Source organism: Bombus vosnesenskii, unplaced genomic scaffold (genome assembly GCF_011952255.1).
Source record: "Bombus vosnesenskii isolate JDL3184/JDL3185 unplaced genomic scaffold, Bvos_JDL3184-5_v1.1 scf7180000013285, whole genome shotgun sequence".
Taxonomy (NCBI): Eukaryota; Metazoa; Arthropoda; class Insecta; order Hymenoptera; family Apidae; genus Bombus; species Bombus vosnesenskii.
Genome location: NW_022882938.1, coordinates 2,863,154 through 2,879,393, shown reverse-complemented (window position 1 = coordinate 2,879,393; position 16,240 = coordinate 2,863,154). Strand labels below are relative to the sequence as shown.

General features: G+C 49.1%; 1 protein-coding gene across 2 annotated transcripts in view; it reads left to right on the top strand.

Annotated features, from left to right (window-relative positions):
• LOC117232250 (four and a half LIM domains protein 2) overlaps window positions 1-16,240 on the top strand; it is a 70,427-nt gene that overhangs the window by 14,821 nt on the left and 39,366 nt on the right. Inside the window, exons 1-2 of one of the 2 annotated variants that reach the window (XM_033491503.1) lie at window positions 2,242-4,815; window positions 7,397-7,482. In XM_033491503.1, the coding sequence (XP_033347394.1) occupies window positions 2,257-4,815; window positions 7,397-7,482 (2,645 nt within the window). In that variant the 5' untranslated portion in view covers window positions 2,242-2,256. Of the gene's footprint in view, window positions 1-2,241; window positions 4,816-7,396; window positions 7,483-16,240 lie in introns of those variants that run through there. The other variant, XM_033491508.1, reaches the window with a different exon arrangement.

Here is a 16,240-nt window from a genome sequence, read left to right as displayed (position 1 = left end):
CGAGTCGCCACCCACGCGCAATAAATCCGACTGCGTTATAAATTATAACGCGGGAACGGTAATCGGCGGAGAATATGCCACGATATTTTACCCCTGCACGTTCGGGGCTGGCATTGTCTCGAACTTAACGTCTCCTCGTTTAAGTAGAATTATCCTGTCTCATTAAACAAGGATCAAGCGTCCCTCGAGCTGGCCGTCGCGTTGCAGTGCGAATCAACGTACCTGTCAGAACGTGATTCGCGATAAATCCGGTAACCACACCCGCGGGATCTCGCGTCCGAGAACTTATTAGACGCGCACGGACGATTTTATCGCGCGACCGAACGTTCCGCTGAGCATTTCCGTGACGCGAAAGGACTTTGCTCGCCCGTACGATCCGATGGTTTCGTTCGGTAACGATTTGCCGAGGGCGGCCGAGAAAAAACGCACACTTTTTTATTGTTTTTCAAGGATACTGTGAATCATCCAACAGGTTTTCGTTCCCCTGGTCCTGACCGAATGACCATAGCGCGTGGAGGAGATTTCCAAGGAAGGCCATGATTGTTTTTCTGCCTCTTTTTCCTGGGATCTGTGTCCTTTTCTCTTTGATTTTCCCCCTTATTTCGATCACCTGATCATTTTTCTAAGGACTCGATGAGTCAAGCCGAAGTAACTCATTTTGCGAGTCGCTTCGATGATGCGCCCCGCTGACCATTTTCAGCTGTCATCTCTCCCTAACCCCCTTTCGAAAGAGAAAAGAAAAGATAAGAGAAAGACACCGTATCTTGCCCGTTTTTTGCCTAACGCAGCTATTAAACGACGGTGGCGCCTATCTCTGCTCGAGCTCCGAGCCGTTACGCACTCGCTCAAGTGTCGGTTAAACCACGACGCACTGTCATTAGGAGCTGCTGCGGTCGGTGACGACGTTCTTCGACTTTTTGCTAGACTTGTTCGTCGAGCAGGAATCGAGGAGGCAAAACAACGCCGAGAGTCGTTCCGATGAGAGGTCTGTGGCATGGAAAACGAGCCGATTAGGAGCGTCGATCGTCCCAGCGAAATGACTGTAATTAGACAAGCTCCACGAATGGGAGAAGAAGAAGATCCGCTCGATTTACCCGAGCATTCGATGGAACATAATCTAAACGAGCGCGCGTACATTGTACATCCCTGTCGTCGTGGTCGTTTCGCCGTAATGTGTTGCTTCCGATCGTAACACGTGTCGAAAGAAACTGAAGGTCGACGAAGGAAGAACTACGGTAGGAAAGAGAATCGAGATTCGGGTGAAAATTGGTTTGAACAGAGCGGAAAAGCTGGGAGAAGAGTCCCAGAATCCCGGTGAACTCGAGCGAGGTCGAGCTCACGTGGTCGTGTCGCGCCAGATGTGGAGGTGGAGGACGCAGAGAGGAGCCGGATTAACGGGAGAATCGAGTGGTCCGCCTCACCTCGAGGAGGACCGCAGGACGGAGGACAGCTAAGGAGGTGACGGTGCAAAGGAGAGGAGGATGCAGGAGGCAGTGAGTGGGGACGTAGAGAGCGAGGCATCTAAAGCGAAAGAGGGAGAGGAGGAAGGTGGTGGACAGGACGAGAAGGGGGAGAGGAACAACACGCTCTCCTCCGGTGCACACTCTCGTGGTGACTCCGACTGGCAAAGTGCTCGCGTTCGTGAAAGTCCACAGACGACTTTCAGGGTCGTCTGCTCCGTTCGTTCGGCCGAAGCCGGCTTCGCCTCGCGAAAAGAAGCCACCGAAAGGGATCCAAAGATACTGCTGTTTGTTGCGGTTACGAGGTGGCCGAAGCGACGAGAGGAGCTGTCTTCTCTCTACCACGATAGCGATTCGTCGATCCGCGATACCACGTTATCAAAGAATCCGATGAGATACCGAGTCTACGACGCGCGTTTTTCCCTCCCGGTCTCGTCGTCGTTGTCGTCGTCTCTGTGCCGTAACGAACGAAATCATCGCATCGAGTTTCTTTGACCGACTACCGATGTCACTCGTTGCTGAACTCTGCTCGCGATAGTCGCGACTGGATAATTTCGCTGCGTGAACTGCGCCGCTGATATGTGATCGAGCTGTGCGATTTCTCCTCACAGGACTTGTCGACGAGAATATTCGCGATACGGATCGAAAGGAACCCGATTAAGTCATCGGACGCGGTAATACACGTCGCAAACTGGATTCGCGGAGAACCGTAACGGAACCTTGAAAAGTTTCCAACGTGACGCGAATCGATCGGTTCTAGTAGATACACGGTTGATATACGGTGCTGCGCACGACCATGTCGCGTCTTCTTCGTGGTTCCTCGTCGATCAAGGAAGGTTCCAAAGTGACCTCGTATTCCAAGGACCGTTTGCCCGACGAGCAGCAAGATCACGCGTTAAAGTCGTACAAGAGCATCTCGAATCGTTACCATTTTGGCATGACGGGGCAACAGAACGACGAGGTGAGCAAGAACGGTCGAGACTATAAGGAGCACGGGAACGTAAACGCGGACTTATTGTATAAAAAGAGTAAGGAACACTTTGGCGCCTGGGACATCAAGGACATTGTGCAGAACGAGAGTCTCAGGTCGAGGAAGCAGACAGATCGATTCGAGGGTTCTCGATTAACCAACGGACGATCGAAGAACGATTCCACGAGGCAGGATCGTTGCGACGATCACGAGGGGACGTTGCAGCGTGACGATGGAACGAGGACGGGATCCATCGATCGCGAACATGCGGCATCGCATAGATCGAAAAAGAAAGAAAGCTGGGAAAACTCGGACGTCTCGAAAGCTACGTCGAAGCTGGCTCGATCGAAATACGACGACAAAGACGACGCGCAGAGAAACGACGAGAGGGATCAGCTTCTGAAGGAGATCGAGAACTTGGCCGTCGATGGAAGATCGCCGGATCGAAGGATCAAGGCGATGATAGAGCGCTTCAAGTCTCGAGAAGAAGACAAATTGAAGTTTAGAGCGGAGCGCGATTCGCACAGTCCGGAAAAGGACGAGTACAGATCGAAAAGTGGAGGTCGAGGCGAAGTTCAAGTAGATCGTATCAACGATCGAGAAGGTGAGCGCAGATCTGGCAGATCTAAATTGCGAGACCTGGACACGTACGAGCAGGAAGATAATAGAAATCGTTCCGTGGACCGAAGGATAGAGAAATCCAATGACTCGTTTACAGAGAGGAAAGCCGACGCGTATGGTGTGGAAAAAGCACATAGACGACCTAGAGAAATGGAAGACGACGTTTCTCGAAGGAAGAACAGTCCAAAGAGAAGAAGTTACGTTTACGATGGCAATCCGGAGGATTTCGACGTGCGAATACAGAAGTACGAGAGAGCTCTCGTAGAACCCAGAAGAGATCTAGAATCGCCTAGGCGAGTTTCGTTGAAAGATTCGGACGTCGACTTAGGGAGAAAGGACTCGTTTAAGGATCACGATCGACAGGTGACGAGAAAAAGTTCGTTTAAATCTGCTGACACGAAGAAGAGCCACTCTCGGGATAGGGAGCCCAGTTTGAGTAGGAAAACGTCCTTCAAGGACGAAGAAAACGATTTGTACAGAAAAAACTCGTTCAAGAGCCAGGACGTCGAGAAGAAATACTTCGGAAGGGAGCCGGAACACGTCTCGAGGAAGAATTCGTTGAAAGAGCAGGTCTACGACGCAAGAAGAAAAAATTCCTTCAAGGAACAAAATTCGGATTACGGGAGAATTCTGCCTAGGAATCGCGACGACGAAGAGGAGAGGAAGCGTTCGCTGAAAGGACATACCGACGGAGTCAGTAGAATCACTTTCAAAGAACACGACTTTGATTCAGGTAGAATTCACTCGTACAAGGATCAAGAGCCAGACGTCGGCAGAGTTAGCTTCAAAGATCATTCCAGCGGCGACTTAGGTCGTAAAAATTCCTTCAAGGAGAAGACCGTCGAGTTTGGCAGAATTTCCTACAAAGATCGTAACGACGATGCGGATCGAAGACCTGTCCACAAAGGCCAGGATAACGAGCCGAGTAAAGTATCTTTTCGAAACTTGGACGAGCCAAGGAGAAGGCACTCTCCTAATGGACGATACGTCGAATTTGGCAGCGTGTCGTTTCAGACTCAAGACGACGAGACCCGAACGAGCCCCCTAAACGATCAGGATTACGATTTGGAAAGAGACTCCTCGTTGAAGAGGCGAACGTCTTCGAGGAGCAAAAATCACGAGGCCGTCGATAAAAGATCGAACAGACATTCCAGACCGTTGACACCGCCGAAACGGGACGAACCGAAAGCGGAGTGTCGAAAGGATGCCAAGGACCGCGAGGAATTCGATTCCAAGTCGTGGCACGAGAGCAACCGGATTTTCGCCGCCAAGTATTTCCGAGAGAACAGCAGATACCGTGCGAATCCGGAGGGTCGTTCGGAGATCGACCGAGATCCCTCTCCCGAAACGGGAATTCAAGAATTCCATGGGAGAAAACAGTCGAACGAAGGATTCGGCAACGAGATAGAGGACTCGAAACGCAGCTGCACGAAATTGGAAACGTACAGCGGCTTTGGCAACGGGGAACATCCTCGAGATCTACAGAGTAGATACACGTCGACCCACGAGAGAAACGGGGCGACGATCATCAGGATTCGAACGAGTCCGGAGACGAGCCCGGCCGAGAGGAGGCGTCGCCGTCGTCCTGTACAGGACACGTACGCGGAAAGGAGAAGGCGTTACGAGGCGGAGGACGAAGCGGACAGCGACGAAGACGAGGAGGAGAATGATCGTCGACAGAGAGGGTCGACGCGCGGAGACGGCTTTATACCAGGGAGAGGCGTTTCTACACCTTCGAGAAGAGTCTGGAATTACCGCGAAGGGGTATGGCATTTTCATGAGTCAATTGCGTTCGATCAGTCCTTTATGGTTCAGAAGCGAGAAGCTATATTCATAAATCGATGGAGAAGATGAAAGCGAGATGATTCTCGTAACGGTTTCGAAAGCTGAGGCGAATCGGAGTGCTGCACGCTGGTAATCGACCGGCGCAGCGAGGAATTTTGTTTTTCTGATTTTCACCGGGCGACGCGCCGCTGGACGGAATCAGTACGTGCCGAGTGTGTTGGTGGATCGTTGGAAGGTGCGAACGTTTTCTTGCCGTGTTTCACGCGATTTGCTCTTGTTGACGATCGGTCGTTAGTCGTGGTTCGCTCCTGCCACGATTTTGTATCGCGATTTCTTTTTCCTTCACGCCATACGTTAACTATACGGCGGTACCATCCACGTTACTTCCTAGATAGTTGTATGCATGCTTTTATTATATCTACGCACAACTACACGAGAGCTCGTTGAACGTTCAACGGACATGTATGAAATAAGTGAAAGTAATTATGAGAGCAATTACCGACTTATCTTTATGGAATTATTAGATGCGTATATATGAACGAGTACATGTAGAAAGTTTTGATTAAATTTTTAGTTGACCAGTGAAATTTTTTGATTCCAAACCAACCCCAATACGCCTCTGTTCTTTCGAACATCTTCTTGCCGCTTGCAACGCTAATTCTATGCTGTCGACGCGACGTCACCGCTACGATATCGAGGGAATAACGAGCGCTCGAAGACGCAAAAATCTGGGCTGGCTGTTAAGTCAATCAGGGTGAAAGCAAACCCATCCGCTGCTTTATCCGTCAACGCTTGTTAATCCTTTAATTAATCCACTCCGTTACTCGGCTATTTAGTCTTTCTTCGAGCACGGATACCGCTCGCCACGGGCTAAGACGTGAACTTTCTCGAGTCAAAGTTGGTCAGAACGGTCGCGGAGCGCAATTAGTCTGAGCGAAAATTACACCGCTTGGATTTTTTCGCGCGCCAGCGAGTTATCCATCCAGTCGGTCGGAGGGTTAACGGTCTGTCATTCAGTCGGCTTAACGCAAGTTTTCAATGTCCTTACGTAATTCCACCATCTATTGGCTAACACGTCATGGAAATGTCAGCGAACCGCCTACAAGTGGAATGGTCGCGCGGCGTGTAGGACACGTACGCAGCCGTACGGATCACATCTTTCCTCGAGCCGTGTTCGCAACCGCCGCGTTAAAAACGCCAAGCCTTTGTCCATATAATCGACGATCGTCAATCATCGTCGTTAACGATGGAAGTCGATAGAATCGCGACGACCGAAGCGACCTCGCTTACCAAGCTGTTAACCGCGCTATAAACGGACGAGGAGTCAACGACATGCGCTCTGTGCGTGGACGAAATAACGACAACGTACGGACGTTGACGAGGAATTTACATGATCATCGAGGATCTCGTTCTGTGCGTTCCTGAAATCGTTTTTTTTCTTCGCTCGAAAAATGATCTAATCGTCTGCCTTTTGGCGTATGATTCAGCGTCGAAAACGAGACGCGAGCCCAGCACACTCGAGGAAAACAACTCGAGCTCGACTCGACTCGAGATTAAAATGTCCGACGGTGCTTGAAAGAACGGCTGCATAAATCAAACGCGGCAAGGTACGCGCGCTCGGTTTTCAGGTGATTTCCAGTTAGTAGTGCGAGCTCCGGAGAAAAAACGAGTACCCGGTCCTTTCACTCGTGAGTCAGGACGAAAAATATGTTAATTAGGCGACGCGCGTTCGCTCAGGGATCATTATTCAAGATTCCTATATATAGACAGCTAGAGACACATCGGCTTACATATTTTCCATGGCGCGTTACTTGTCTACTCGATATTTGGCGATGCCAGTGCCGCGACCTGTTTCACGTGGGCGGACCGACCATATATGCCGGCCGGAAGGTTCTTGAACGCATCCAACGCGCTTCGAGCTTTCCATCGTCGTTGCTTCCCTTTATCTCCGCTTCGTAAACGTTCGCGACGACGCGTTTGGAAGCTGCCGCGCCGCGTCCAAATGTCACCCAACGATTCTTTAAAGCCGACAACGTGGGAGAGCCCGCGTGTAACGTCTTAAAAGGCAAACTCTTCCGATTTGCCGGGAAATCTCAGACGATCGTTCGCTTTTGGAAGTACGGCTACGCGCTGTGGATACGCGTTGTCACGAACAACGACCAGCCGCGCGATTAAAAACTTTTCCCAATTACAAGACTCGCGACTCCGACCTTGTCCCGCTTCGGACGTAATTAACGAACGCGTCACGATCGTGCGAGAGGATGACGCGCTTGTCTTTCATGCTCTTAACTCTTTCCTTTTCCTATTTTTTTATTTATTCTTTACGATCGAGGGAGCAACGTATCGCTGTTAGATCGGAGCGTCGATTCGTAGCCGAATAGAGGTATCATTGAACGACGCCGTAGGCGACTGACATTTACAAAGATGATCCAGACCTTTCACCATTTTGCAATTAACGCGACCTTATCGCAACAACTATCATTTTTATCGGATATTGTTAGATTCGCCGTGATTGCGATATGTAAAAAACGAAAATGTATTTTTATTTGTTTGATCGTAGGGTGTCCTGATCACGGACGTCGAAGAGGGGCAACCTTGTCTACAATGCGGAGATACGTGTTCAGGATTCTCGCCGCACACGTGGAGGTAAGTGTCGAAACGTTTTTGATACCGTTGCGTTCAGTAGTTCACCGCGATGTCCTTTATCGTCCTTTTAAAAAAAAAACCTTAGTTCACCTTGCTTTCTGCGAAGATGAGGAGAAGAAGGAAACGAGCTTCCGTAAACCTTGATGGCATTTAAGCGAATCGGTGTTCCCTCTCCAGCGGCGTATTCGTAACGCTGACACACTTTGGTGTCAAAGTCTTCGAGTTTCTCACGTCTGTTGACACTTGCGCGCGATCCGCTCGAACGATCGATGAATCCCATCGCCTTTCAATTAGCCGTACATTGTCTAATGCGTTTCATCGATCGACGAGTTTCTCTAATCGGGATATCGGGTTGCTTATCCGGAAATAATTATCTCGTTCCATTAGTTGAAGCGACAGGGAATCGCGTCATTCTCGCGTCATTATCAAGCGAGAGGAGATCGCTTTGATCGGTAAGAAGGAGAATTGAATTCACAAAATCAACGTGATCAACGAGTCGAATAGAATATTCTCGATGAATAGGTCGAGTGGAACGGCACGAAAAAGGAAGGAAAAAAGGCGACGAAACGGGACAAAGGATCGGCACAAGATCGAATCATGGCGAAATTGTTCACCGAAACGCTTCACAACCTATCCATTATCCCAAGCGTAACTGAACAGCGATGGAATTACCAGCTAGTAATTATCCTCCGTGATTTACGGACCAGCAATGCGGTAATAGCGAATTAATTGGTCAGAGTAGCGGGGAAGGGAACCGATCTTCCTTCCAGCATCGCGGCGCTTGCAAGAGAAAGGTATGGGACACTACCTCGTGCTCGGCTGCATTTATAACCACCGAGATGGATTTACAGTTATGCCACCTATAGCCACCCGAATCCGCGCGGCCTTCGATCGTCGCTAGGCTTCTCGATTCAATTTCATTCCCCTTAGCGTGGGACGATCGTTGCGTCCCTCAGGTGACGTGCTTCTCGGAAAAATTTCACCGATCCATTTTCGTCGAGAGCTCGTGCGTAGGAAATCCGACTGACCGTTGCTTTTCTGGACACGTTAAACGCGTGGGCGTCGTTTCTCTTTTCCTACCGCCTGCTGCCACGAATTAAGCTTGTTAGCTTGGAAAAACAAGGTCGAACGTCAGCTAGAAACGCTTGTTACAATTATTTCGACCTGGTAGCGGGTCGTAGCTCGTTTCAAAAATAAATCCTTGACATGTGGGAACGAAGGAGCGCGTCGTCATGCCCGATTCATACGCGGTAAATTTAGATAATTAAATTACGTCCCCAGATCGGTATCGCTAATGGATTCCGAGCTAGGCTTCGCCTGTGATTTCTTCTAGCCAGCAAAAGCGTTACGAAATAGATTTTTGTGCCTGACGATTGCGGATTTTGTCTACGTTCTCTCCTCGATAATCCGTTCCAGTTTCTGCGAACGAAAGACAAAGACGACGTAATTCACGTGATCGTCGTGAAAGTCTCGTAACGACTGTTATCGGAGCGATACTTTCCCCGTTTTTAGACTACAAACACGAACGAACAAAGGTGTGACTTATCGATTACCGACCTTCGTAAGCGTCGTCTTCGCCGCGACTTCCGTCCAGCAAACTTTTACTTGTTGCATGTTCCCTGATTTATTAATCATCGGCTCGGAGGCGCTGTATCGACGTCTCTGAACTTACGAAACAACGGAGACTTCGTCGTTGTCCCGCTTTCACTTAAATCCAATAAAACGCGGCGGTAGTCGGCTCTCTGGCGGCATAGTTCTAACAGAGGTCGTGCCTTTAATTTTACACGCTGCATGCGAATCGTTACCAATTCGTTTCTATCAAAGTTTACGCGCTCGACCGCACCTCCGTTTATCGAAGCGCCTACGCCTATGAACGTCGATAATTTACGCGATAAAAGCGAACGGATACGCGTCGACGAGTCGTTTGACACGCGTATTTTCGACTGTTGTTCGCCCAACGAAATCGCATAGGCGTCGACCATGTGTAAGCAAGCGTTTAACTTTTATCGATTTACGAGAGCGCGCGCGTCACTCGATGCGAAATATCGTTTGACTGATTTACCAGCCCGAGCGGATCCGAATAATCTAGCAAGCAGCTGTTTATCCAAGACAGTCGTCTCTCTTGCACTCCTTCGTGAAACGTGGAGCACGTGCTCGTATTTATAGGTTTATCAGTTGCCAAATAGCGGCTGCAGCTCGCGGAAAGCTCTCTGAATTAGGCGGATTCGCTATTCGTCGCCGATTTAATTCGCGGCTGCGTTTTAGAGACCGATAAGCGGCGCAGCCTGTATTACGCTGACTTATACAGATTTTACGAGCGTATCGCGCTTCAAACGATCCATGCCACGACAGGAGCACGTGGCCCTACTTGTGGATCGACTATTTTCCAAACATCGCCAGCGATATAATATCATAGCGGAATTAGATTGGCGTTCCTCTCCTACATATTCGGTTAGACCTAGACCAGATCTTCGACACTCTAGATCCACCACGATTCCGGGTTACGAATACGCGATTTAAGGCTAACACGCAGTTACGCTCGTTACGGTCTAAACAAGTCTCCGATTGTGAGCGTAGCAAATCCACCGAGTCATAGAACCAACAGATTAACATAGATTCCAGCGACGCGATGATAGATCGCGTTAACTCGTTACCGCGGGTCCAAGTTCGAGGCGTTCTTAAAGAACAAGGTTCTCTCGTCGCTGGATTTTTCTCCCGCTGTTCTTTGTCCACGCGGATTTATCTCGCGCCGTATCTCTATTTTCGTTTACTGATCGCGTCAAACGAGCCCGCTGAAAATTCTCGGTTTATTTCGAACTCTGGTTGTGATTGCTCTGACAATGTCAGCCACAGCCAACCTCGGTACATCGCTGTTTGATCGATTCTCACGAAAATCAGGTATCGCGTACGAATCACCGCAAATTCGTCGAATAGATGACTAGATAGAGACTCGAACAACTGTCTCGCTGCGAGTAGAACCGGTAAGCCTTGGCTAGTCGGTTTGATCGAACAGCAATTGCTCGAAACTCGAGTCACGCAGGCTCCCGACACACAGACGTCGATCCGCGTGTGCGTCCTCACGCACCAGAAGCCGTGAGTCATTGGCGAGCAAGCGAGTGAGTTAGCTAGCTCGCTTGCATCGCGCCTCGTCTCGCCTCGCCTCTTTCTGGCAACTCCAATACGCCACGCGTGCACGTGCTTCGGCAATATGCGCCAGTATAGGGTCGGCGAGCAGCGCACGAGTTCGTTTTCGCCTTTTGACCGTGATCGTCGTGTTTTCTCGGCACCTGTCCAGTCGAGATCAACGTTTGACCGACGCGACGTTTATCTTCTCTTCTCGACGAGGCGTGACATCTCGATTTTACGTTGACCGCTCGGAATTCTCCATCGATGTCGTCTTGACATCGCGGTATCGCGATTACGCAACTGATCAGACCGAGTGTGAGTGCGTGGGCCGATTAGAAGCTGGTCGAGTCCGGGTTCGCTGCGTGTACCTGTTGCACGACTCGTTCGTTGCTGAAACTGTGCTTCGTGAACAATCGAGAGTAGTGTATCACACGTTCCCAGTAGTGATTCGAGTCGATTTGATTTAGCGCCCTGTGTAGTCTGCTAGCTGCATACTGGCTCCGGGGAGACTGGTCTCGATGTCTCGAGATTGTTACGCGAGCGCGTGGGAGCTGGGTTTCGGTACCTGCTTTGGCGACTGCTCGACGGGCACATAGGTAAAATAGAATTGTATTTAGTAACAGCTGTGCAGCAGTCGCGTGTCGTATTAATTTCGTCCGTGGACTAGTTTACGCGGCCAGTGGCTCTGATCGATTCTAGTCAGACCAACGGGGGCACCTGTTGCTCCGCTTTACCGCAAGTCTCTTGCCTTTCGTACCGGAAATTTGAATTAAAAATTTACTTCGGGCAACGTAGAAACTCGAACCGTGTCGAATCTTTCTTTAGAAATCTACCCCTCGTAGAAAATAATCCGAACGTTTTAGAAGGAAAGACGTTTTTATGTCGACGTTGTAGTCATAAAGGCCTGTAGAATAAGTAGCCTGTGAAATATAGGCACGGTGTTCTTAGGAGTCTATGATTCATTGAAATTACAGCACCGACGATGAGCGCGTCGCAAAAGTAGCGGTACAAAAAGCAGGCGATATCTCTCAACGTTTGCGTCTCTGTAACACCATACAAGAGCCGAGAGTAACGCGCCATTATTCGCGTATAACTCGCTCGCGTACCGTTAACGTCCATTCGTGTTTCTTTTATTGCAGAGATCAGCGAACGTTGGTCCACACCACTTACGACACATCGTTTCGTCGTTGAGCCTGGTTTTAATGGTTCATTTTAGGCGGATTTCAGGATACATGATCGTTGCTTCTGGCATCGGATCGTTAATAGTTACTGGCTCTTTAGGGTCGACGACAGACCTTCATCTTGCCTCTGGTGTTGCAAGTAGCATAGTTACAACGTGTCTATTTTTATGTAATATTTTGAATTATCTCAGCACAGAGGAAGGAATGTAGAAGTCTGCCGGCCTACTCAGCTATGCAGGCCTAGTTATTTCAAGCGGAGAACACGATGACCTATTAAAATTCGCATATCAATTTCGTCCAGTGTCCAAATTTATTCTTCTCATGACCGTCCGTCGGGCAGGACGAATAAAAATCCGCGGTTTAACGAAAAGTATCACGAGGACAGAAGCGATCGGCGAACAGGTAATGTCGAAACATGGAATGGAAAAAACGATCGTTTAACAAGGCGATTCTCCCGCGACAGAGCAGCGGCATCGTGGCGGCCGCGTTTGCTCGCGGAGCAGCGAAGCGTCCGGAATTGGCGCAACCGCGGCTTCTCGATTTGCATGCTGGAATATCGAATGACGAAATGCAGAAAGTCGCCCGTACTCGTTTCTTTTTGTTTCGCGAGATTTAACACTGCCTATTGCGCTCCGGCGTGCGGCTACTCGCGCGTTCCACCGTCTATTTTAAATCGGCCCACCTATCGCGTTTTTAAACGCTTTAAACGCTGATTTACAAGCGGCACCCACCTCCCGCAGCCGTTGCCGCTTCCGAAAACACGATAAAAGACTATTTTCAGTGCGGCCAATGCCGACGTCGTCCCTGGCCTTTTCAAAGAACTTGTCGGTTAAGTACCTTCAAAGCCGGTATGGTGCTTTTCCCGGTTAAAGTTATTTATTTTAAATTATTTTCAGAGTTTCGCTTGTCAAAACCGCGTTTCGACGCCAGATTCGAGACAGCCCCGATTAAGTTTCAAGAGAATGTTATCGACAGTTATTTAGTTGATTCCTCGCGGCAAATAAATGTTTGGTTTGCGCGTGGCGCGACATAACTGGCGCTTTGAAGTCGCGCGTCTTTCCAGCGCACCAGTATTTTTGCTTTGATCGCTACGAATCCTCGAGGCTCGCCGAAAGACCGGCGGAAGGTGTTGATCGAGCCACGCGGTATTCCCCTTAGCGAAAATCCGAGGAAGAGGCGCATAGTTTCCTCGAACGTTCCGCGTCTTGGTATTCAGCCAATCGGATACTCTTTGCGGCCGCGTCACGTCGGTAGCACCTTTGCGCTTCCATCGGAAAACCTTGAGGACTCGCTCGATTTCTCGCGCGACTATTATTACGAACGTCCGTCCCGTCGAGTGATTCTCGCCGATAATTGCTCGGACGATTACTACGCGCGATGACACGCAGGTGCTCCGTCGCGTGTAGGACTGACAAGATGTCGGTCACCCACGCGTACCGCGCAGTGAGATCACCTTTATACTTTAACTTTCTTAGTCACGGCTGCCTCGAGAGTGTCGTCCGTTCGACCGAAAACCAGCGGCTTTTGTCGGCTCGAATACCGGAACGTCAAAACGGTTCCCGGCCAAAAACGATCGTTAACAACCAGCCACGTATTCCTCTTTCTCTGACATCATCGCTCGAAGTTCCTGGAGTTGCAGCTGTGACCAGGATGCGTTTTACTTTTCCGGATACGCGATAAACCGTTTATTGAATCGTCCTTGCGGTAATGTCGCACGCGCGTCGCGACTCCATCTCTCGTCGCTTAGTCCCCGCTCGTTTTTCCGCTAATTTACGCTACTTTCTTTGTCGTAGCGTCGTAGGCGCCAGCAAATGCTGCGCACTTATCGACATGTCCTGTCTTTAAGTTGCCTTAGCTTCCTTTTGCATCGAGTATTCGAACGAGCAACCAACTTCCCTCGCGGTCTTACGATTTCGTGGAGACTAAATCCGCCCGCGACAGGCGACTCCACGTGGTTGCGCGCAACGCGCCAACTTGACAAATCGCACGAGCCGTTCTCGGCTTCTCTGGATTGATCTTTCCTACCGTGGGACACTTCAATTCGCAGACACGCGAGAAGATAGAGACGCAGGCGGATCGGTGACAATGCGAAGAGCGTAATAACGGGATCGCGTCGGCCGAACGACCACGGTGATTTTAATGCCCGAATTGATTTATCGCGTTACCTAGCCAAGCTGCCGCTCATCGTCGGGGAAAGTAGGATCACAGTGATCTCGTGGTCGTTCTCGAACGATGAATCTAGGAGGTGGTATAGGAACCACGATCTTTTTTTATGATTACAGTAGGGCTGGATACAGCCTCGCTTACATGATCCACCATTGCGGGGTTCAGCTCGTTAGAAACTGCTTCTGTCGGGTAATACGAGAATTCTAAAGGAAGGTAGTCAGTGACATTTCTAACAAATACAACGCACACCCTAACGTAGGTTTTTTACACCAACTCGTGTCGAATCACTTAGCGGGATGGTCATAAGCCGCTTGGCAAATAGATCTCGGCACGAAACACTTTTTTCAAGGATCTCTTCGAGGGACGCGCTCGTCGAAGCTTTTTAGATTGACCCGCCATCGGCGCGCGAGCACCGTAGTTCGATCGGAGCACTGAATCACGAGGGAGGTTCCAGGGAGTTGGCACGAATCCGTTGTCAAAGCAAAGAAACGCGGTTTCCATGCGACACATTCCCGGATATTTATTTACGAGAACATGGACCGAGGCAAAACACGAGTGAATTCGCGATCTCTTCGCGTGGAACGATCACGCGACATTCTATGTGTGTCAAAGCTCTATATTTAATATTCCGCGAGCCACCACAGGTCGGAGATGCGGCACGCGGCACGGCTATTTATTTGACTTAACCGCCTGTAAAATACCGAGAAATTTATCCGCTATAAACCGGCAATAACTCCAGCGCTGGTAAACACTTCGATAATTCACTGGACTATCTCCAGTTGCTTAAAACAAACTACTAAATTTTGAAGATCGATCGAACGGTCGTCGCATATCAAGTATAAACAAGTGCTGCTATAATCGTTAACCTGTCTTCAAAATGTTACACGACGGTAATCGTTTCTGACCGTTCTTCGAGAACTCCACTCGAACCGCGACAATCATATTCGAATCATCACGTTCGGTATTTTTATGCCTGCTCTAACGATGTAAACCTTCGTTTGCCAATCACTTCGTTAAGTCTCCTGTCTGTCGATTTTATCCGTTTCGTTGATCAAATCGAACGAAATTACTGTTCCCATCGTTCCAGATTATATCTAAGGATACTATAAAACCTTTGACTTTTTTCAAGACCTCTACTTCAGTTAAGCCGACAAGATGTCTCGTAAGATGTTTGATGGACGTTACATCTTGTCCGCGGTCGTACAACAAACGCGATATTATCGTCAGCGAATAAAGAGCGTTTACTCTCGCGCTGGAATCATATCGGCGCGATTGATCGCGTCGGTACTCGCGTGCGGTCGCTCGCTCGCTCGCTCGCATTCTGCTGGCATCTATAATATGTAAGTACGTAAGCGTAATCACGCCGCGTCGTTGTCGTCGTCGTCGTATGGGAATGCGACGCGTGGGTGAAGAAAGCACGCGAGGGATTAGAATTCCTGGCAAAAGCGTGTTCTCCTCGGTTTACATGGCTTTCTAGCGCTCAAGCCTCTCTTTGCACGGACAAATAGTGTCGAGAATTTCACTTTTTGTTCTGCGCGTTTGGGTCCACTGAACTCGTCAATGTTACATTCGTATTAGTAGCTTTAACAATCCTTCGACTATTTCGTACAAATTCTTCCGAGTGCATACTGAAAATTGAAAGTATCTGCTGCTACGGTTATTACTTTTACGGTTATTACTATTACGGTTAAACTTATTGGAGTGATAATGGCGAACAGCAAAGAACCGTGCGATTATATAATGTATAAGATATCGGTAGCGAGCGTGGAACGATTTGAAGGATGCACGCATGGACTGCACGATGTCACGTAGAGATTTGGCTACGCGTGGCAAGAGTGTGTGTCGTGCGTGTGATATCTTTAAGAGTTTCCAATCTATTATCGTTATTATTTTAGTATTATTTATTTTATCTAACTTCAACGTACGAAGATTTGCCTGCCATCCGATATTCCTACAATACCATGAAATACACGAAATACACGAATAACATTTACAAATCCTAGAACAATCCGAGATTTTCATTAACTTCGCGATTGCGACACGAGTACGCGTTAAGTAATACATCGGCAGACGCGGATAAATTTATTCTGATTAAATAAATTGAAAGACACACGGCCGACATGCCACGCGCGCGTAGGCGTTCATTCACTCGCCGATAATATTTTCTACATACCGATTGCGACATTCGTCAGAGTCGATTGCTTTGCTCGCGACAGCTACTGCCGCGACGTTTCTTTAAATCGATCCTCGTTATCGGCTGTTGAATCAACGGCACGTTGAAACAA